Raw genomic sequence first — 23,091 nt, 5'->3', positions numbered from 1 at the left:
GAAGCCATATGGCAGTGATTGATTTTCTTGAAGATTTCTCCATTCATTGCTCATACATGACTCAGCCTGGGCCACCGGGCCTATAAATTGCCTTTATCATTTATATCTTTTGCCGAATATATTCTGGAATGACTAACCCTTAAAATGTGTTCCAAATAATAAGACCATTTGATCCTAATATTTCATAACATCATTTGCACAGCTGAAGTTATCAGAAATATTGTGTAGCAGTATATACAATTATGTTAGCATTTGTAAATTTCCATTACTCAGAGTACTTGTCCTCTCCCCTGACATGAAACTGCATGCACAGGAATAACCCCTTATATCTCATATCTCTGTTTTAGACTGAGCCAAGCATCCAGGTAGCACAAATTTCCTACAGGCTGGTCCTACTTTCCAAGTTGGGAGGATGGAGGCATGTGCCTGAACCTTGGCTGCAACATTAGTTCCTCCCTGTGTGTAAATGGCTGGAGTCTTTCCAGGAGACCCCATATGACAGTTACCTCCATTTATCTTTCCATCAAGTTGCTTCTGTGCAAAAAATGGTACAATTCCTGTGCCCTCTATTTCACATGAGGCATGAAGTCTTGATTGCCAACAACTTTCCACCACATGTGCATGTTGCAAAATGTGTTAGTGGTTCATGACGAACACCACATGGGATTCATGTGGTTCACTACACTGAAGTGATGCCATGTATTAAATTTCTGTTTGAGTGTTTGGACATTCTTTCAAAAGCCTAGTATGCCTGCGGTTTGTTCCTCAACAACCCTAATTGCTATGTGATACAATTCATTCATTTTATTTTATTATTTTATTTTATTTTTTGTTTGGGAAGGAATGGCAGACTGGTAGAGATGGGAAGGTGTGCTTCCCCTGTTCGTTCCCCCCATATAGTGTTCTTGGAAAAAACCTTTAAACAAGCCATTGGCATATTGATTGCAAAACCCTAACAAAGGAAAAAGCTTTGTTTGCTCTGGTTATCTCCCGCTTGGACTACTGCAATGCGCTCTACGTGGGGCTACCTTTGAAGGTGACCCGGAAACTACAACTAATCCAGAATGCAGCAGCCAGACTGGTGACTGGGAACAGCCGCCGAGACCATATAACACTGGTCTTGAAAGACCTACATTGGCTCCCAGTACGTTTCCGAGCACAATTCAAAGTGTTGGTGCTGACCTTTAAAGCCCTAAACGGCCTCGTTCCAGTATACCTGAAGGAGCGTCTCCACCTCCATCGTTCTACCCGGACACTGAGGTCCAGCACCGAGGGCCTTCTGGCGGTTCCCTCACTGCGAGAAGCCAAGTTACAGGGAACCAGGCAGAGGGCCTTTTCGGTAGTGGCGCCCTCCCTGTGGAACGCCCTCCCACCAGATGTCAAAGAGAACAACAACTACCAGACTTTTAGAAGACATCTGAAGGCAGCCCTGTTTAGGGAAGTTTTTAATGTTTGATGTATCATAGTATTTTAATATTCTTTTGGAAGCCGCCCAGAGTGGCTGGGGAAACCCAGCCAGATGGGCGGGGTATAAATAATAAATTATTATTATTATTATTATCATATGACTCTTCCTATGTGATGTCTATAACAGCAAATGGGTAGAATGTATGCCTCAGGTCAACTCTTCAGCAATGTAGGCTTGATTGCTAAATGTGCTGGAGAGTTTTAAAAGAAAGTATTCAGAGAAGTTCCTTTACATGCACAACACATGCACAAAGTATATTTTCAAATTTATTTGACTCTTCATCAGTTTTTCAAGTGCTGGCCAAATCAAAACAACACTGAAACTCTTTCTTCTGCTGCTAAAAAACAGACTTTTGTGAAAGATCCTCAGTATTTTCATTTGTGCAGCATCATCCTGCTTTTTGTGTGGAGGGGTAGTGGTTGGTGGGCGTGGTTTGGGAAACATCTGTTCTGCACCTCTGACCAATGTGAGCTGTCGGTTTGCAGACTCAGACAGAAGGATATAAATGACAGAGATGATGGTACTGAGTCCACTTTAAATACAAATACAAAAAAGCTACAAAAACGTGCACTATCCAATAATAGTGACATGTGACCAAACATGCAGACAATCAGTTACAAATTTGCTCTTAAAACTATTGGAGCAAACAGCAACTGTACCACTATATATGATAAGTGTGAGAAGATGCTTTGATTAAACCACAATCTTCCAGTGCAGAGATTTTGATTCCATATATGCTAACAAAGGATGTACTTAATGCACATATTTTTATTACTGAATTCAGGGATGGGAAACTGTGGTCCTTCAGATGTTGCTGGACTCCAGTTCCCATCAGCTCATCAGCCTTACCAGTGGTCAGGGAGCATAGGAGTTGGAATCCAGCAACATCTGCCCCCTGAGTCTTAAGAGGCTGGAATGTTGTTTGCAATAACATTCAGTAACGCATGGGTGGAGAGAAGAGAATCAATCAGGAAAAGTAATTACCCACCCAAATTGCTGGGCATTTAAGTAGATATTTAAACAGGCTCTCAACTCAGCTAAGCAAACCATCCAAGAATATTTTCATATTTGATCATTCAGTCCAGAGGGAATTTTAGCATAAATAATATGTTGTAAAAAGCTTGTTGATGGGATATAGTAATGTTATCTTGTTCCACCCTTGCACACTAGGGAGGATGAAGTCTGGATAACAGTCAACTTGAATTCTTACAGCATAACAGAATTAATTCAGCCAGCATTCTGAGGCTCCAACAGCTAGAGCAAAGCAATAGTTTGTCTGGTGTGAAAAGCTATAGAAAATGAAGTCCCTATTCGGACACGTTAGTACCGTAATTTAGAATCTAGCAACAATTTGGGATGTGAGTGAGATACGCCATACATATATGAAGTATATTCATGAAATGGACTGTGATTAAAACCCTCAAAATGGCACCATTTATCAGTGGACATAGCTCAATCTGAACTATTTCCATCATTAATGGGTTGGTTTTGAGATTTACGAACAATGTCCAAAATGTTTGTTTCATTAAACTTGTTTTGGACATACACAATCAGTCCGTAGTAATGGATATTCTTTACCTGTAAGTCAAGGAAATTAAATTTTGATTTTACTGGCCTACTGAAAGCTAGAAATGACAATATTTGTCAATTTTTTGAGAACTGTATGATTCAAGTTGTGATTAGCCAGTCATCTCTTTTGCTAAACAGATTTCTAATGGCACAGGATTGATGGGGAATGTTTTTCTAAATGGGAGCTAATATTTGGGAGATCTCAGCTTTGAGAAGGTGACCTCTACTCCAGCTGAGGGGAAGTGGTTGTTGAATGGTTATATGTGTGTCATAATAGAAGCAGTTTCTAACTGGAGCACAGAATTGGAGCCTAACCAGACATTACTTTAATAGCATAATTAGCAACCATATTTTTTAAATTGATAGTTGTGAAAGTGGTGTGATTTTTCATAAGGGTTACGGAAATTAGGGGAGGCCAGTTTTAACCTTCCGTCCTCAGCTGCAATCCTAATGAAAATCACATAGCTTAATATTTAAATAACAACAACAACCAAGCATAATTGGCAATCACACTATTAAAGTAATATCTTGTTTGCCCCTTTATTGAAGACTAAAAATATCTTGGGTTCTGTGTAACTCTGGGAATCATATGTAGGCAGGAGCTTTGCTGTTTGCCTCTCCCAACCAGCCAAATATTACAAAAAGCATCATAAATATATCTCTTCCAAAAAACCCAACAACATCCAGTAGCTTCATAGCATCAAGGCCGTCAGCAGATCTCTTCAGAAGAATGTGAAGGACTATGCAGATGGAATAAGTTTGGTGTTCATTGACTCCTTTTGAGTTCTGGTTTCAATTTAGAAGACAACTGATCAAAACAGAAATCTGTCCTGTTCCAGTAATTGTCTCAGAATTGTGTTTCTCTCATATAAATAAATGGTAGCTGTTCATTGCTGCAGTACACATCCCCTCCATTATTTATGACAATGTCATTGACATCTCCACTTACAGTACTTAAAACTGCGCTGAATTTTTAACAGGCCCGACTGAAAATTCAAAGCATACCCAAAGCTCTAGTTCAGGCACAATGTTGTTTATTTAGAAGATACAGGTTGACTATATGATTGTAGAGGCATGCATTTTCATATAAGGAAGTGATAGGATAATTAACTTCCTAGAAAGAATTCACCAAAAACCCCAGACAGAGAAATAAAATTGTCAACTCAACAGGAAAAACAGTCATCATAGAAACTTAAAAAAAGAAACAAAAAAACTTTTGCTCTTTTGATCCTTAACTTTTCCCACAATTTCTAAGTTTTATGGGGTTTTGTTTCCTTTACTTGGGATCTACTTCCTTGCCTAGATGTTTGACCTTTGCCCATTGCTTTGCTTCCTCTTCATGTCTGGAAAGCATCCAGTACACAAACATGTATATTTGTATTTGTCAATGAAGACTAAAATAGTTATATTTTAATCAAATTAGAATAATTAAAAGCATTACTGTTAGTCCCAAATTAAAGCCAATGTTAGAAAATGTTAGAGTCCACATGCTCATATTTCCAAGTTAAAACTTGTAACAACCAGTTTTATGTGGCCCGTGTAACCTATTGATTAGGAAATAGAGCGAATCATAATTTCCTCAAGAAATTATGAGTAGCAGAGTTTGGTACTCAGAATTTAGATTTACCTGGATTTGTAATATAGGTCTGTGTCACCCAACCATATTTAAAAAAAGGTAAAGGGACCCCTGACCATTAGGTCCAGTCGCGGACGACTCTGGGGTTGTAGCTCTCATCTTGCTTTACTGGTCGAGGGAGCCGGCATACAGCTTCCGGGCTTATTATGATAGAACATTGACAAACTGGCATTTCCTTAAAGAGAAATGCCTGTGGTCTTGAATGAAAGGCAGCGTAAAATGGACGGAAAGCAAATGACTACCACTATTTCTTTCATGGTCTACCACCACAAAGACCCTGTTTTTCAGCTGACCTATTCTCAGCTGAACTCTCTCTCCTTATTTTCCTTGTTGTTTTCGACAAGACTATCATACAGATACTATCACAACAATGGCAAAATTATAGTGTGACAGGAGAACTCAGTAACTATGTTGGTGTTGATACCCAAAAATAGCTTAAGTTGTCATTGTGAGCCAGCATAAACAAACATTTTATGAAGCAATATTTCATTTTGCTCACCTAAATCAGAGCACTGCACAACTCGAAGGTGGCACTGGCAGCGGAATGGACATACTGGGCCTTGCAGTGGAGGATAAGTATCTGGAGTATCTGTAGTTCCAGAACCTGCTTCATCTTCAAGCATAAAATCAAACAAGCCTTTTTGGTGGAATGGCTTAGCCAAGCAAAGTGGCAGGAGTAGAAGGAAGAAAACGGCTACCTTCATGGTTTAGTTCATCTATTCAAGGTGGCAGCTGTGAATCTAGAAGTCAAAAAAGAAGCAGCAAAGATTTGTAAATTGGTGGCATTGTGTTCATACTCATATCTTTCACATAATTATAATCGAAACAGTTTTTGGTGGAGTTGTGCTGAAGTGTGTAAATGCGATGGTAAAGGTAAAGGGACCCCGGACCATTAGGTCCAGTCGTGACCGACTCTGGGGTTGCGGCGCTCATCTCGCTTTATTGGCCGAGGGAGCCGGTGTACAGCTTCCGGGTCATGTGGCCAGCATGACTAAGCCGCTTCTGGCAAACCAGAACAGCACACGGAAATGTCGTTTACCCCCCCGCCAGAGCGGTACCTATTTATCTACTTGCACTTTGATGTGCTTTCGAACTGCTAGGTTGGCAGGAGCAGGGACTGAGCAATGGGAGTTCACCCCGTCGCTGGAATTCGAACCGTCAACCTTCTGATCAGCAAGTCCTAGGCTCTGTGGTTTAACCCACAGCGCCACCCACGTCCCGATAAAGCATTACCCAGATATAATTTATGTAGAAAACCAATAAGTATTTATAAAACAGAGATTCACAGAGGAACACAGAGTCAGTTCTGTGCACAACTGTCTGGATAGTTTGATTTGACTTGTATTTATTAGTAACAAACAGTTGTGTTAGGATTCTGCACAAAAATTAAGGGAAGAATTATTTGCCAGTTCTTAGTCAAGATAGCAAATGGACTGAATTGTTTTTTTCCCATTGTCATGGTTAGCCTGAGACTGCGAAACTTATGATAGTATTGGGAAGGGAGGGATAATATTCTGTTGTTGATTTTTTTTTTTAAGCCCAAAACTTGCCAGGCTGGCAATATCATGTGAAAGGAACCTTTAGTTGCTTAAAGTAAATCCTGTAAAGCATTTTAAGGGAAAAGGTTGAATTTCAAGTTTGTTATTTTTGGCTTTCTTGTCTGTATATCAAAATATAGTCCAATTTTAAACCATCTGCCATAGTACTACAGGTGCCCCTAAAACTGATAAAAAAATGACAGCCAGACACCTTACATCTAATTTTGACATTCAGCTGGATGCCGTTTACCTGAAGTTTCAGGTATCTCAAGGGGGGTGGTACAGGAAGAGGCAGGGCAGGACCTTGAAGCTCCTCTGCTGTTGTTTCTTGACTCAGATGCAATAACAGAAAGGATTGGGCTATCTCTGCTGTTTCGTAGTTGTGTGCAATCCCCCCCCCCACAAGTTTTGTTTTTCTATAGTACATTTTTAAACTCAACATAGCCTCACAAATGTATGCTGCTTATTGTCAGCACCCTTAGGGCTAATTCATGTTACGATGACCACTCATACCATTGTGGCTCAAATGCTGTTTCCTCATATCTGGATCCCATCCTATACCAGTAACATCTGTCAAAAGAAACCACACAGGATGAACTGATGACACAGTTATTTCCCACACTAGCACTGCCAGAGTGGCATTGGTATGGAAAGAAACCATGTCATCTACTTGCTTGCTGTTTATAATTATTGCTTACACCATAAAACCCTGCTGTAGGGAAACAGCCCCCAGCCTGCATTGTCAATATAGAAAATCAGCCCAGTAAGGGAGGGTTGCAACTCATCCTGTATAATACAGGATTGCCCCATGTTTTAATGCAGTGTTTCCCAACTGGTGTTCCGCGGCACACTAGTGTGCCGCGAGACGTTGCCTGCTGTGCCGTGGGAGGGAGGCGGGCGAGTCGGGCGGCGAGAGGCGGGGTGGCGGCGGCGAGGAGAGGCCGCCCAGCGCGGGGCTCTCGCCGTCTGCCTGCCTGGCTGCCTGCGTGGCGCTGACGTCACGGGGCTGTAACGTGCCCCACATAGGCACACGCGGGGCGGCGAGCGAGCGAGCTCCCACATCCCATCGCCGCTCGCTTCGGCCGGCCTACTGGGCTGTCGCAGACGGAAGGCCTGCGCATGCGCGAGGTTTTCGCGCCTTCGGGATTCCCTTCACGCCCTCCTCCTCCCGGGTCCTTGAGAGCGCGGGAAGCGGCAGCGCGAGACCGGCGTTGAGCCTGGTAGGTATTGCGCTTGCCAAGGCAGTCATTTGGGAAATGAAAACTTGCAAAGCAAGCAACCAGTTCAATCTGAAGTACGTGTATGCTTAATATCCTGTATCTGAAACCTGTTCTGCCCCCTCCCCCACATTTGGTGCCATTTTCATCTACACATGCAGCAGAGTAAGTTGACCCAGAATAGTACCAATTCAGATGGCAGATGGGAGAATGACAGTGCTGAATGCTTTCCCATGTAGAACAGTCCCTGCAAATAAAAACCTAGCATATTTGGAAGAGGGATGCTAGCCTAACCATTACCTTCTATGCTGTTACTATTATTTTTTTTTACATAAGTAAAAAGTGACCTTTCCCCATCTGGCATGGTGGTGTGCCTCGAGATTTTTTTCATGAAACAAGTGTGCCTTTGCCCAAAAAAGGTTGGGAAACACTGTTTTAATGCACAATTTAACATCCTGTGTTGATTCAATACAGGACATCGTTTGTCCTGTATTTCCTGCATGTCTGTCCTGCTCTCTTGTTCTTGCTCTTTCTTGGCCAAGTTGGGGACCCTCTCCAAATGACTGCCTCCGTTCCTACAGGGAAGGCATTGCTGGCTTGGCTGGAGAAACCGCCTCTTGCTTCTTTCCTTTCTTTTTTTCTCATCGCTCCCTCTCTCATCCCGCCCCCAAGGATGAGCAAACAATGGGGCAAGGCTTTCATGTTGCTGCTTCCAATTCCCTTCAGCTCCAGGGTGGGTTGAGGCGGTCTTCCACAGGGCTGCAGCCTGGGAGTGCCAGGCCTTGTTTCTCAGGGAGCAAGAGGGTCTGAGTGGGTTTGGTCAGTGTAGACTAGAAGCCCCAGTTCTGAACATAATTATCTGCATGATATTTGAGAGAGGAGGGTGGAGGAGAAGTAGCTCCCCAGAAGGCTTGCTCCCCACCCCCTAAAATTTTCTCTCTCTTTCAGAAATTTAACATACTCCTCATCAGAATATGCCCACCCCATTTGCTTATTTTTTTGCCCCAGCCTACATACAGTAGTGTATGTGTGTTAAAGGTCATGAATTTAAGCTCTGGGTAGCAAAGCACAGGCGTATTTACACATCCATGTGCATGTGACAAATCCCAGAGGGGTTGTCCTGTTAGGCTGCAATGTAATGGATTGTGCTGAAGTCATTTCAGCACCAGGTGTGGGGGGACTTCACCTATCAATCTTGTCCCCATCCTGTCCTGTATTTTGCCAGAACAAAGGTGGTAATCCTACCAGTACGGCACCATGCCCCAAGTTATAAGGCCTCTATTGGAAGGCTCTTACAACTTAATGGAGAACAAACAGCAATGATACTCCACTGTGCATCCCCACAGATCATAGCTAACTGTAGGCTCTTTCTCCCAGCATGAACCAGGACAAAATCTTTTCAGTTTGCCATTATGAGGATGAGGATGACAAAGCTACTGTAGCAGAAGTTCTGTAAGATGGTTGCAGGTTTGTAGATTTCTTCGTAGTGAGAATGGGAGCAGAATTTTTAGTACTGAACTTTACTACTGAAGTCATTTGGGTGGTATTTTTATTTTTCTATGTAGGTGCGTGTGAATTAAAGCACAACACAATGAAGCAATGAACTTGGTTTTATTTTGACCTTAACCTTCCTCAAAGGAGTTCTGGTTTCCATATCATATATACCCTCCCCACCCCCAGTATATTTTATTCTCATGATAGCCTTGTGATGGAGGTTAGGCTGAGAGATATTAACTGGCTCAGAGTCACCCAGTGAGCAAAAATGTGGACCCATGCCTCCCTGATTCAACCCAACACTTTAGAATGATACTGCACCACACTGGCACACAGGTCTCGAAGTCTATTAACTCTACTTGAAGTTAAAAGACCTTGGCATGTTTTCAGATTAATAGATTAATTATCTAATCCTGAGGAGTATCATAAGGGACAAATGTTCCAGCAAATCCAAATGTGAAACATAAAATAACATAAATGGTATTTTATTTCTTCTCCCAGTTAATCAGGCAAAAGGATGGTTTATATGAGCTCTTATTCCCCTGTTGCTAAAATGTTACGATTTTTTGAAAATATTTCTGTGCCTTAAATTAGAGTCTAGAATGAAGTCTGTAAGGGTTTTGTTTCGTTTATGAAACCTGTAATATTTTTTGGAAAATAATCAATTGATCCTATCGGCCATTAGGATTCTCACTTTAGGGGCATAACTGGCACATGAAGAATTTCATGGTAATTCCATGTAAGTCATTGTTGAAAGATGATTTACAAAAGAGGCACATCCTTTGCTTATGTCACTTATGTCACAAATGATGACCCACATAATGTAAAAGGCATTTTTAAAAACCCCTGATTAACAATGATATTCTGAAAGATCTCAAAGGAACTGAAGTTCAAAGGAACTTCAAAGGAACTTAAATAAATCTGATGAACATAGCAGCCTAAAATAAATGAAAAAACTCTGTTTCTTCCAACTAACGATGGGCCTTATCCTTCAGTAATTGCTGGAGTATTCCTTCCACAACTATTCTGTAGCTGCAGAGAGAAAGCCCCATTGAACCTTGTGAGACTTACTTTTGAGTAAGCATGCATAGAATTGTGCCATGTATTAGTTCAATCAGTTATTTCTGAGAACAGCAAATAAGGCTTGAGGTTATAGTGATTCTTTTATCGGATCAACTAACAGACAATTGTAAAAGGCATGTAAATAAAAACCCCAGAATAGCCAGAAAAAAGATATACAGACAAACAACAAAATAAACAAACCATATGGGGAGAAGGATTGTGAGATGATACATATATATTATATTGAAGGTGGGGATGGGTGGGGTGATTTAATTCTATACTGAATTATGCTGTGGTATTTCTTTCTAGGAGTTTAAATCTTACACAGCCTGATCCATAAATCAGTTGATCCAGAGTCCTACGACTGAATGTTTGGCGTAACTAGTTTGCAGAATAAAAAGATGTCTATACCATTTAGAAAATGGAGAGAATAAAAAAAGAGAACTACAGCTCTATCTCAGTTTTATCTACTTCAACAACTAATATACTGCATTTCTTTTCATAGCAAATACTTTTCTTAGAACAGATGAGGTAAAGAACATGCTACAGGGCACATTCAAAATTTTGAAAGCATGTTTATTTCCATTTTAAAACTGTATGGAATGCCTGCTTGTTTATCTTTAGTTTTTCCAGTCAAGAAACTTCTTGTCTTAAATATGCAATCGCTGTTTACATATGCAATATACCACTCTGCAGTGTTTAGAAAGATGTCTGCTACTCTGGGCAAAACATTCCTCCACCACCCCTTTAACTTAAAACAAATACCTTCTGGTTTTCAAACTACAAAACATGAAGTTTCTGTTTTCCTCCTACAACATCATATACTTCAAACTTTGCATTAGAGCAAGAAAATGCACAGCTGGAAAACTTGGAACATACAAATCCTTACAAAAATACAAAGAAACGGCCCCAAATGTAAAAGAATGCTAGGAAACGTCCACAGTTCTCTAGAATGCTCCCAAATAATGCAGATATAACAGTACTAAACATCTCTTTTAAAGCCACTTCTTTCAGGCTCCCTGTTTCTCCTAGCTTTTACAGAAGTTTTACTGTACTGGAGCAGAGTTCAGGATAATTATTGAAAGCCATACCTTTTAATCCAGGGATTTGCAAAAGGCGCCCTCAGAGCTGAGATGCAATTAAACTGAAATATTCAAGCCAGGCAGAAGAAGGTGCAGGTGTGGAAAGGAGGAGGGGTAGATTGCTGCTCAGTTGTCTGTCACTTGGTGGAAAACCCTCCTGCGTCTTCTATTCCATAGCACAGTTAAAAAAGTAAGGTTTCCCTCAATGAACAGAATCCAAGCTGACACCCACAGTAGATCATATGGTAATGATATGTCTCCTGTATTGTAGCCAGAAACTTTATCAGCCCCCTTTTTCCCCTTATTTCTTTTTCATGTGTTCAGGATCCTAAGTGCTTTTACAGATCAGCACAGAATGCTTTGCTTGATGCCATTTTTTTTCTTATTTCCGTCATTTTCTTTAAAAATCACATATTTAGTTAGATGGCTTTCTAACTTTGAGCGATCATTTTCTTTCGTGGAAGAAAAATGTCTAGAGAGAGCGAGAGAGGCTTCTGGTTTACAGTAGTGTATGAAACCCAAGGAAGTGGAAGGAAAGTAATCTCTCAAAGTTAGTAAAAAAAACAAAACCACACAGATTTACAGGAGAAAATAAATGAGTTAGCCTTAAGTCAAATATTTCTGCAGGTACCTTTTGGTTTACAATAGGAATAAAGTAAGCAAGCAGACATGCCTTCGCTGTGCATACATAATCCCATGATTTTGTACTTTTAAAAAACAAGTAGGACTGGAACTTGCAGTCTGTATCTTTATTAAGATACTAATGCACGGTGCAATCCAGTATATGTCTATTCAGATGCAAGCCCCAATGTGTAAAATGAGGCTTGCTTTCAGGTAAATGTGTATAAGATTGCAACCTTTTCTGTATGACACAGAAATGTATCATACTGACAATTTTAAAAGTGCAGAACAGAAATAAAAAATACAAATGGGAGATTTTTAATAATACATTTTTACTTGTTTTGTGATCCAGGATCGCAACTGTTACATGAAACATTTTGTACAGATGTTGCAATGTGGCTTCTCAAACTGTACAGGAGTTATACATATATGCTCTAGTGACGTCACCTACAGTAACTGGTGGTTAGAGCAGCCTATAATCCCATGTATACCTTGGAGTCAGGCCCATTAAACCCAGTGTGAGTTACTTCTAAACAAACTTGCATCAGACTGGGATACAAATGCCAAATGAACACATGGAGCTTCCTTCTGTTCTTACCTTTTTTGCTTAAAATATGTGGGTTTGAGTTGCCATGTTTAAACTTGTAACTTTCTCCCTCCCCTCAGGCTGCAACCAGGTGCAAGTGCAGTGTCAGTTAAAGGCTTTTTAGGAGAGAGATAAGTTATTAGACTCGTAAGAGACTTTTAAATCTTACTTGCTTTGTATTCCTGATTGAACACCAGAGACCTAAAAGTCATTAAGTTTGTTCTCATTCCTTCCTACCAAAAGTAGGATTTAAGAACAAGTCACATTTAGCACGACTTGATTGCAGTATAGGGTTCAAATCAAGGGCGTTGTTTTAAATAAGGCATGCTACTTAAAGTAATATTTTAGAAGTGCTATGAGGATTACTTATCCATCTTTTTAACAAAGCTGAGTCAATTTAGGCATTCCAGGGAGCTGATAGTCCCTTTGTGCTACCCACTGAGAACAATAGTTGGCAATTCTTTCAGATGAGACATTGTGGTGTACATGATTGCTTTTGCCCTTATACATTTCAACCGTCTAGCAGAAACTAATCCTATTCAGATGAGCCACTCTTAGGTTCACTGACATTGCGATGGCTTCTTAGCAATTTCAGGTATTCAAATCCAGGTCACTTGCTATGTCTGGTGCTCGGAAATGTTTGAAGCAAGACTTTTGATTGACAGGAGGTCAGGCAGTGGGTCAGTTCTGAACCTCCTCAATTGTCACTTTTCCTTTAGGTTCTCTTTTAACATCTTCCAGCAAAATTCTTGCACAAATAACTGAACTTTCTATGTTACATGTGCAAGTTATTCTCTATTTAATGGGGCCTTTCCCCAGGAAAGAATGGAGTTTGAACACATATCCTTCCTGCCTCCTACTTGGAGCACTTTCAGTGTGCCTGAACTGGGACATTGACTCCCTAGCCTTCCCGCTAGTAAGTAGAGCACCACTGTCAGTGATGGTTAATAAAGAAGTATTCAATAGTTGCCTATGATGGAGGGGCTCATAGCATTAACACCCTAATAAAATCTTGCTTCTTTCATAGCCACAGCCTTGGATCCCAGCAGAAATCAGGCATGGCTCTAATTCTCAGCTGCCCAGCCTACTTCTTGCTTCTACATCTCAAACACCTCAACTTTGGCTTTTGTCCTTCTAACAAACAGGCAGCTAAAGGAAGGGGGCCCAACCATTTTCTGTCTGGCACAGGGACACTTCCTTTGTTACCTTAATGACCCATATTTAGTGGGCCATTACCAAGAAGCTGTTGAATCCTTGTTGGATCCAGGAGTTAGAAGAAACACATATGGCCTCCTCAACCACCCCCATCTCACAACAATACATTAGAATCCACAGTTTCATTTAAACTGACCATCCTATATGTGTGTGGTGAAGCTGGGAATATTTGTCAGAGTTCCTGGAATTTTCCAACTCTTTTGGAGAAAGCCCCCCAAAGGAAATTCTCAGGGGGGGGGAATTCTGATAATTTTTTACTTGAGTTACTGTTGTTTGATCTACCTTCTCTTCCATGTATTTTTTGAACTGTCAGTGAATAAAACAACTAAGATTTGAAGCTATGGGAAACATATTTTTTGAAAAGTGTGTGTTTTTGAACCCTTATATTGTAGGGTTTTCTTTAAGCATTTGTGCTTCTTGGGTTGCCTTTTATTTTATTTTTATTTTTTTACTGTGTTTATTTGGAGACTCATGCCTGATTTCAGGGGGTTACAAGCAGGATTGTGGGGGGGAGAGAAAGATGTCTGAGTAGGGTTGTAGGAGTAAGAATAAATGCATAGAGTGGAGGGATGAAGGTAAGTGGGAGCCCTTGTTTGATGGACAAATGGACATGGCCCGAGTTCATTCTCCAAATATATTTATATATATATTTGCAATATCAGTTTGTGCTTGCATTGTGATAAAGTGGCTAAAGTATTGGACATAGATAGACCAGGGAGACCCAATATCAGAGCACCGCTCAGTTCAAAGCTTGCAGGGAGGCTATAGAGACCAGTCATCTCTCCTCCTAACCCACCTAATAGAGTGCGTGTGATGATTTAAAAGGGTGATCATATAATGGTAAAGGGTAAAGGACCCCTGGATGGTTAAAAACAGTCAAACTTGACTGTGGGGTTCGGCGCTCATCTTGCTTCAGGCCAGCGTTTCTCTGCAAACAGCTTTCTGGGTCATGTGGCCAGCATGACTAAACCGCTTCTGATGCAACGGGACACCGTGACAAGAGCAAGAGTGCACAGAAACAACATTTACCTTCCAGCTGCAACAGTACCTGTTTAGCTACTTGCACTAGTGTGCTTTCGAACTGCTAGGTTGTCAGAAGCTGGGACAGAGCAATGGGAGCTCACTCCGTTGTGTGGATTCTAACCGCCAACCCTCCAGTCAGCAAGCCCCAGAGGCTCAGTGGTTTAGACCACAGTGCCACTCGCTCCTGTTCTGAATTCCTTGGGGGGAAGTGGGGGATAATCAATGCTTTTTCTCTGGGTGAATGCAGGAGTGCGCATACCTCTATACATTTTGTGAATCTAAGTTTGGCCTCATTGAGGGGCAATATTTCAATATGAGTAGGAAAATGAGAGTACCCCTAAACATTTTTAAAGGAAAAAAAAAGCACTGAGGATAATCTTTTTTTAAAAATTGTGTTGTTTATCTTAAACTACTCCTCCCTCCATGGCCCATTGTGATTTCTATAGCAAGTGAAGAGATGCCTCATAATGGTGCATGTGCCATATGAAATAGAAGCTGGGAGGACAGAGAGGCATTGTTGCTTTTTACTAATTGTTATCACTCCATTTTGTTTCACAGGTCTTAACTAAAGCAAGTAGTATTTTTCTCCTGCAGTCCTTTCAAAGTCCTCAGGAAGCATCTTAAGAATGTTTCAAATTGAGAAAGTAAAGTTACTGATGTTAACACAATAAAACATGCACAAAATGTTTCCATTAAAAATACTGGAGACAGCAGAAAGGTTCTACATTGGCTGAAATATTATTTGGACCTCAAAGGGAAGGTTTAGTCTGTCTGGAAACTTTTTTATAGCTTCTCCTGTGAAATTACATCTGAAAAGCTCTTACTCAAAAATGAGACCACAAAATGTACTTGTGTTTATAATTAAAGCACTGAGGATAGTTAAACTGATTTGGTTTGTATTTCAGGTCTAACTTTGTTCTAAGAATGTATTTTATTTCATCAAGGAAAAATAGAATTGTGTTATTGCTTTATGACAAAGCTTTGCACAACTTTGATTCGTATAGCTTGGGGACATATTAGTTTAGTTTAAGACTTGTGTGGGCTTGTTTGATGTAAGAATTTTCTCCTATAAGAATTCTGCCTCCACTATAAAAAAGTGGATTTTGCTAACTCCTGTTTTTCCCACCTGGTTGTGAGCAAAGAGATTTTTTTTTAATGTTACCTGACGGACAATAAATACCAGATTTTGATGTGTGGAAAGAGATAAGCCATTGATGGGGGTTTCCCAATTGGAGTTCTGTCCACCAGACATCTTCTAAACCTCATAAACTCCCTGCTTCCATAGGAACCTGATTTTAAGATTAGTCTCAGAGGTCTTGTTATTTGTCCTGTCCATACATGGGATCAGCATGAGACTCAAGGCCTTCTTGGTGGTGGCACTGAGATAATTCCAGAATCTGTAGTGGATAACTTCCGAGTTCCCTCTTTGTCCATCTTTAGATTAGGAATGAGCAAAAAATCACCTCTCCAGTCTTCATGTTATTTCTGGGTGGCAATATTAGGGTGGGGAGCATTTTGCCAGATAATTTTCTGGGGAGAAGTGGAATCTCAGTTTGGATGAGAGTGAAAGCAAAAATGCTCAGAAAACTCTCTTCTGTTCAATTTTGGCTCTATTAATCTTAAATGAAACTCTATTGTTAGTTTATATTGGTGGCTGAATGGGATAATAGAGGAAGACTGGAGTAGAGGTCAAGCCTGTTGCTTAGAGAAGGCTGGGATACATTCTGTAGCCCTAGTGCAAATGCGAAACTCTGTGAAACACCTAGTGATGTGGCTCAGTGATTCTTAAATCTCATCTCTTCTCCATCTGCTCATCTCATCACACACACACACACACACACACACACTCACACTTCAGTTCCATAGCTACTTTATGAAACGGCTCAATAGCAGGTGTTTGTTTCTGAGGCAGTGACAGTTTCCCATTCTAGATTCACCTTATACCTTGTAGGGAGCTTGCAACTAAATCCAAATTGCTGCTGCATTTGTTTAACAGAATATGAGACAAGGCTCTAAGGGGGAAATTGGTATGAAATCCTTCAAAATGTTCCAAGCATCAGCTTCTCGTGCAGATTAAATTATATTATCCACACTGTATAAATCTTTTTGGGTAGAATGGGAGCTTTGTAGTAGAAGATCCCTCCATCTTTCATGTAAGTGACTGCAAGCAAATGTTCTGTCATGTGGAAGGTGATGCAACAGGGAGCAATTTAAAACATTCTCCTCGTGGTGGCTACTTTCCTATACAAAAGCCTTTTAAAACCACAAGATAGGTGGGTACAGAAACTTCCCAGGGATGGGTTACACATCGTCCTCTGGTTGTTTTGGACTCCAAATCCCATGAGCCCCAGGCAGCAAGATCAATGGCCAGGAATTATGGTTGTTGTTGTAGTAGTCCAACAACAGAGATTCTCCATCCCTCCTTTATCCTACACTCTTTAACAATTGGAATGCTTCTTGTTACTGCTCACCATTATCTAATTTCCAAATGAATCCATTGGTAGTTTGGGACTCTCACATGAGCTACAATGGCCTATGAGTAGATGATCTGAACTTCTTTCATTCCTTGTCCGTCAGCTAGGTATATCCATCACAAATCTTTCCTTAACTTTTTGTTTTAACATAAGGTGGTCTTTTAGCCTCCAGATTTGATTCAGGAGCTCCTGGGTTTGGCAGGTGTATATATGACTTACTGAACCTGACAATTTCATCTCGTTCTGCAATGTGTTAATCCCATACCCTTTGCCAGCCTGAGGCTTGCAATAGGGATCTTTGTTTCTAGTGAGCTTTGCTCATCACTGTCTAGGAGTACATTATGTGAACTGGTTCCACAGGTTCCATCTGTGGAGCATGATATTTTAAGGCAAGATAGTAGGGAATATGTGACCCTCCAGACATTGTTGTACAGCAACCTTCACCAACCCTAGCCAGCATGGTTAATAGTCAGGGGTGGTGGCAATTGTAGTCCAGCGATGTCTGGAGGGCCACAAGTTCCCCATCCCGGTTTCAATGGAAACTTTGCCTCTCATATCTACCTACTTCAGATTTGCAATAAGGTCAGCTGTCTTACAAGCATCTGAAAATAAATGATCTGGAAGCAATTTTCTGTACAGACATCAAGAGTGAAATGATTGGCAAACAAACATTTCTTCAAAGCTATTTCTACGGACTGTTGATAATGAAGACTGAACAATTTGCTATCTGTTTTGAGGTAAACATAAATGTCTTGATCAAAATCTCTGGAGGCGTAAACAAACAGAGAAGCAAGATCCTGAATAGCATTGGGGGTGGGTGGGGGAGATGGCATGTATTGACAGCAGAGAGCTGGACATTTCACCATCTGCCTTGAGCTTGACCATCAAAGTAAGAAAAGTATTGGGATAGACCCAGCTATGATCAGTCATTTCCAGAAACCCTTCCAGCTGATTCTACTGAAGGGCTTTTTGAAATCCACAAGGATGGAATAAATAAAAATAAAAATCCAGACTTGAGTTTTGCAAGATTTCCTAGTACTGTCTTCCTGTAAATAAAAACAACATTACAGTTGATGTAATCCTGCAACACAGTTCTAGCAAAGACCTTCATAGCAACGATGTCTGTTAAGCAAATTATTTTTCAATTCTTACACACATTATTTTCAGTGTTTGAACAGGGCTGTTGTCTGTTTTGCACCACATTACTTTCATGTCTGCCATACCTACATCCACAAGTATGTACCTTTCAAACCACAAAGCCATAGAAATTACCAAATGTATAGACTTGTTGAACCCAACCACAAAAGAGTAGACAAATTTATTTTAGGGCTTCAATTTTTGTGTGTGTCTGAATCAGTTATGTGATTATCCTTTGTCCATATATTTTTAATTTTAATTTGTGCTGAAGATCCACACAATCCGTAGCCTACCAAACCACATGCAACCAACCAGCCACGTAAAGCAACCCACCAAGGCCTTCCAATACTGCAAAACATGGCAAATGATATGGCTGGTCATCTGTGCTTTACTAGTTGGGTAACAGTGGTGCAGGTTTGATATGTTTTGTGTGGATGTGCAGCTTACGCAGGCTCTCCAAGTGGCAGCAACCTCCTTTCTCAAGGTGCCCGTCTGCTCCTTACTGATAGAAGTAATTAGGATCAGCATGTGAATGATATGCAAAGGGTAGGGTTACAGAATCATTATGGAAGTTGGAACTTTTTTTGTAGTATTCAGGTGATCTGCTATAAAGGGAACACAATCAGTAAACAAAGTCAATGAGCATTTCTCACAGGTTTCTGGACAGTTGTGGCACATAAAGTGGGGCAGAGTGGGGCAGAGCAGGAGATGAATGGAGTGTTTTCAGGCTTTTTCAATGGATTTCAATTATACGTGATTTCATCAACGTGAGGAGTGCCTCGGAACGTAAACCCCACGTAAAACGGGGGAGGCCTGTAATAGATTTTGTAGATTACAAGTTAGTGGGATCATGCAGCAAACTCCATGGTTTAAACCATTGCACATCTTTAAAATTTCCCTTAGCATGTTCCTGTTCTGCTATAAATACTTTCCCTGGTTGGTACCAGTTTTTAATAGAAATTAGTCTTGTTACATCATTATAATAGTGTTTAGTATTTTGTACATTTATCCATACTTTATTAACGTCAAGAAGGTAAAGGGGGGATCATTCTGCACAGAACCATTATTCAGTAATACAAATTTTGTTATGGTCGCTTCCCAATTGTATAATGTTGTGTAATTCAGTCTCAATGAGATGTTAATAAACAAAATATTATTTGTGATAGAATGTTAATTTTAACTCTGGCTGTTCTCCTGAGCCATGGTAGATTATTAATCTTTTGTTTATAATCTTTTTTCAATTATGGTTATTAATATATTAAGATTATACCCTGTGACTGATTTGGGGTCAGGATAAGTATCCAGCTGGCTTGTCTTTCCATTGGAAATTGCATTCTGTTTCAAATTGAAGTTACTGCTAATCATTCTTACTTATCTAAGTTTATTTTGTAACCAGATGCTTTGCTGAATAAAAATAGTGTCATTGGTTGTTTGAAAGAGTTAATTGGGTGGGTCAGGGTTAAGGCAATAGCATCTGCATGCATCATCTTAAGTTCTATATGTCCAAATTTAATTCCAGAAATGTTCTTTGTTGTTTCTGATTGAAATTGCATATGGTTCCAAGAAAAGAGCAAAAAAACAGAGGAGCAAGTATTGTGTGTTTTTACCTGGAATGGACTGATGGAAGCTGGGAGCCAAAAGGCAATGCTTTGAAAAGTAAAAATAAAAACTGTTATAAAATATTAGAAAATGACATATTAACGATGACTATTTGGGTAACTACTTTAAAAGTTCAAGCAAACTATGTTTTTCCATTCTAACGAACAAGAGCAAGTTTAGCATCCAAAAAGTAGAAGAAGCTGTTTTGGGAAGACAAATGGAGAGGATGATTGATAAAAGGGTAGAAAAAGCCTGTAATTCACTAACCACTTAAGCTGACATTCTTGTACTGAAGCTGGCTTTAATGCTCTTGAAGACCATAGTGGAAGACAGCTGTCTTAAATTAGAAGCCTAATGCTATCGGCCAGATTTAGCTGCAGAGGTGTGCACAGACGTATACAGCACTTTTGGCCTTGAAAAGGTCCTTGCTATAGATGCACAAATGAATTGATAATTTGGCACAGGATAACAGATGACCTGCCAACCTTATCTCCATTTGTGTTAAAAAATTACCATAAGTAGCACTTTCATTGCAATGTAGGTAGCCAAGGAATGCACTAATGGAGGGAGTATAGGCCCTCATTGAGCATGGAAAGTGAAGTGATGTTATACACCTGAAGGGGTTTTCACTTATCCTGTTCTCCTGACAATGTGCATCTCTCAAGCTCCACTCCTGGAATCATGCATGACATCAGCCCCACTTCTGACACATTGAGCATGGATATCTAAAGAGGGAAGCATGCTTACATAGAGTTCTACACACATTGGTTTCCACATGGTCTGGATCCCTGCCACAACCAGGGTTCCACATCATGTGGAAACATATGTACATGGCCTCTACATATGTACATGTGCCCTCCTCAGATGTCCACGCTCAATACATAGTTGGAGTCAGGGAGATGCATCACATTGGGGGTGGTGTCCCCATCTCCTTAATCTCATGGAATGCCCACACATATAATACATGAAGGGGCCTATAGTTGTGGTTAGTTTTAGCTCTTTTGTGATCTTGGGGTTTTACTATCCTATGTACAGTCCTATACAGCTCTACCCAAAAGTAAGATACATTGAATTCAATGGGAATTACCCCCTGGTATATAGGACCATAACGTTCGTCCTACTGAAACTGAAGTCACTTTAGTTACCTTGCAATTTTTATTATTATTTCATTGTTAGTTATAACAGATGAAGCACACATGAAACTCTTTAAAGGCACTTTCATGGCAAAATGATATAACTTATACTGAAAGCTCTACTCATTTTTTGCTGAGAAAGGAATTCCAGACATGAAGACTGAATGCCTAAGAATGCCTTTCTCAAATATGCTGTATGAAAGTTCATAGCTTTAATTCATTTAAAGTTTTTGACGACCAAGTATTGTGTATCTTTAAAATAAGGTTATAACAGCTGTTTTTCTTCTCTTTCAGGCACCTGCCCAAACAGCTCATTAATCCAAAGTATACAGAAGTCAGCAGGATTTACCCCACCCCCATCTGTCTAATTTAATTCAGTGAACAATAGATCAGCATCCTAGAGCAGTTTCACAAGGTATGACATTGATAAAGCATCATTGGATAAAACTACAAATTTCAATCTGGTATACAGATATCTAAGATTTTGCACTAGAACAGCAGGTTAAAGGCCTTTCCACACTTACCTTTTATAGTGGCATTAGTGGGGAGTGCCAGACACTGCCCATAATTAGTATATTTGTGTTTTTGTAATGGATGAGACTCTAGTCATAGAACTTTTCTCAATTTGGGCTCAACCTGCCATAAATGGAAGGCAAAAAATGCACTAGCTCTCCAGTAATAGGAATGTGTAGCCAAAGGAACAGGTGGTCTGCTGAAAATTTACTCTTAAAAATGTCAGATCAAACAGCAACCATACCTTTATAAATGGTAAGTGTGAAAAGGTCCTAAGTCCTACAAGTTGCCTGTTCTTATACAACTGTGTTAGGGTCACTGGGGAATGAACTGGGAACCTCAAAATTTCTGAAGCTGGGCATCACATGAGAGGTATACTGGGGTGTATAGGTTCTCAGGCCTCAGAGCCCCCCTCAAGTGCATGGGCAGCATTGGCTCCTTCAGTTGGAAGTGCTATGGGATCTCTTGAGGCCAGGCCTTGTATAAATACTGAGAGCCAAGTCTTGTGCCCTTTCAGAGTGGGGTTATATTGCTTGCTGCAGGGGTCAGCAACCTTTTTCAGCCGTCCACTGTCCCTCAGACCTTGGGGGGGGGCAGACTATATTTTTGGGGGGAGGGAAATGAACGAATTCCTATGCCCTGCAAATAACCCAGATTAGTTTAAATAAAAGCACACATTCTACTCGTGTAAAAATACCAGGCAGGCCCCACAAATAACCCAGAGATGCATTTTAAATAAAAGGACACATTCTACTCATGTAAAAACATGCTGATTCCTGGACCGTCCGCGGGCTGGATTGAGAAGGTCAATTGGTCGCATCCGGCCCCCGGACCTTAGGTTGCCTACCCCTGGTTTGCTGTATCGAAACGTTGGCTGAACCATCCCAACTTTCCTTTTCTTTTTTGGCAATGTGTGGGCCATGAGGCAAAAAGAAAATGCCCTCAGAGTTTAGGAGTAGGAGACTTAGGTGTGGATGGGGCGGCTTACCTTAATTTTGACAAGGTAGTCAACAGAGGGCCCCCCCATCCCCTTTTACACTTCTTATAGAGCTTTTAAAAAATCCCAAAAACTGTTAGTGGCAGTAAAACTCTCTAAAGCCTCTTGAGTTGTGTTTCCTGGGCCAGAATGCCCATTAAAGCATTGGTTTGTTGTGATTAAACTGTTTTTCCCTGGGGGGGGGGGGGAAGGATGGTTTCACCCTGGCTTTAAAAAAAATGTAAGTGAAAGGTTCCTTGACCATCTCATCAGGAAACTGTGATATGTCAAACCCGCCATGAGAACGTGTGTGAAATTCACCACCCGAAAGCAATAATTCCATGAGGGAAATGCATTGTAGGTAGCCTACAGAGGTAAAATAAATGCATACTTGAATGCTTTTACCTTTACTAATTGAATGCTAGGGAAATCTTTCTATTATTGATCGGTTCTTTGAGGCTGTTACACAAAAATGTTAGATGAAACATAACTCCTGGCTTAGCTGATTGGTAAACAACAACAAAAATGTGCTCAGAAGGACCAAATTATTTCAAGTTTTCCTGTGTACAGTACATGAAAGCTATTAGATAACGTTTTTGCTGTATTTATTCTGATCTCTTGGCGGCCAGAATGATTGATGGTTACCAAAGTAGCTATCCATTTTGCTGACAATTGCAGTGTTGGTTAAACCCTTGGCATCATTGGCTAGTACTTTTTGCAATTTAGCTACTGTCTTGAGTATTATTAG

The 23,091-nt window shown here is 40.4% G+C and overlaps 1 protein-coding gene and 1 long non-coding RNA gene across 4 annotated transcripts in view; one reads left to right on the top strand and one right to left on the bottom strand.

The window, feature by feature from the left end:
- DCN (decorin) overlaps positions 1–11,581 on the bottom strand; it is a 31,040-nt gene extending 19,459 nt beyond the window's left edge. For 2 of the 3 annotated variants that reach the window (XR_014516508.1, XR_014516509.1), the window contains exons 1-2: positions 11,076–11,572; positions 5,173–5,413 (exon numbers count right to left, since the gene is read on the bottom strand). Coding sequence is in view for 1 of the 3 variants with exons in the window: in XM_083463029.1 (XP_083319155.1) it covers positions 5,173–5,377 (205 nt within the window). In the remaining 2 variants the exon portion in view is untranslated. Of the gene's footprint in view, positions 1–5,172; positions 5,414–11,075 lie in introns of all 3 variants that reach the window. The other variant, XM_083463029.1, reaches the window with a different exon arrangement.
- LOC310687661 overlaps positions 1–23,091 on the top strand; it is a 224,711-nt gene that overhangs the window by 63,230 nt on the left and 138,390 nt on the right. Inside the window, exon 3 of the long non-coding RNA XR_014516521.1 lies at positions 21,149–21,269. This is a non-coding gene — a long non-coding RNA (uncharacterized lncRNA). The remainder of the gene's footprint in view (positions 1–21,148; positions 21,270–23,091) is intronic.

This window comes from Podarcis liolepis (genome assembly GCF_965112155.1).
Source record: "Podarcis liolepis genome assembly, chromosome: 10".
Classification (NCBI taxonomy): domain Eukaryota; kingdom Metazoa; phylum Chordata; class Lepidosauria; order Squamata; family Lacertidae; genus Podarcis; species Podarcis liolepis.
This window is presented reverse-complemented; position numbering and strand designations above follow the sequence as displayed.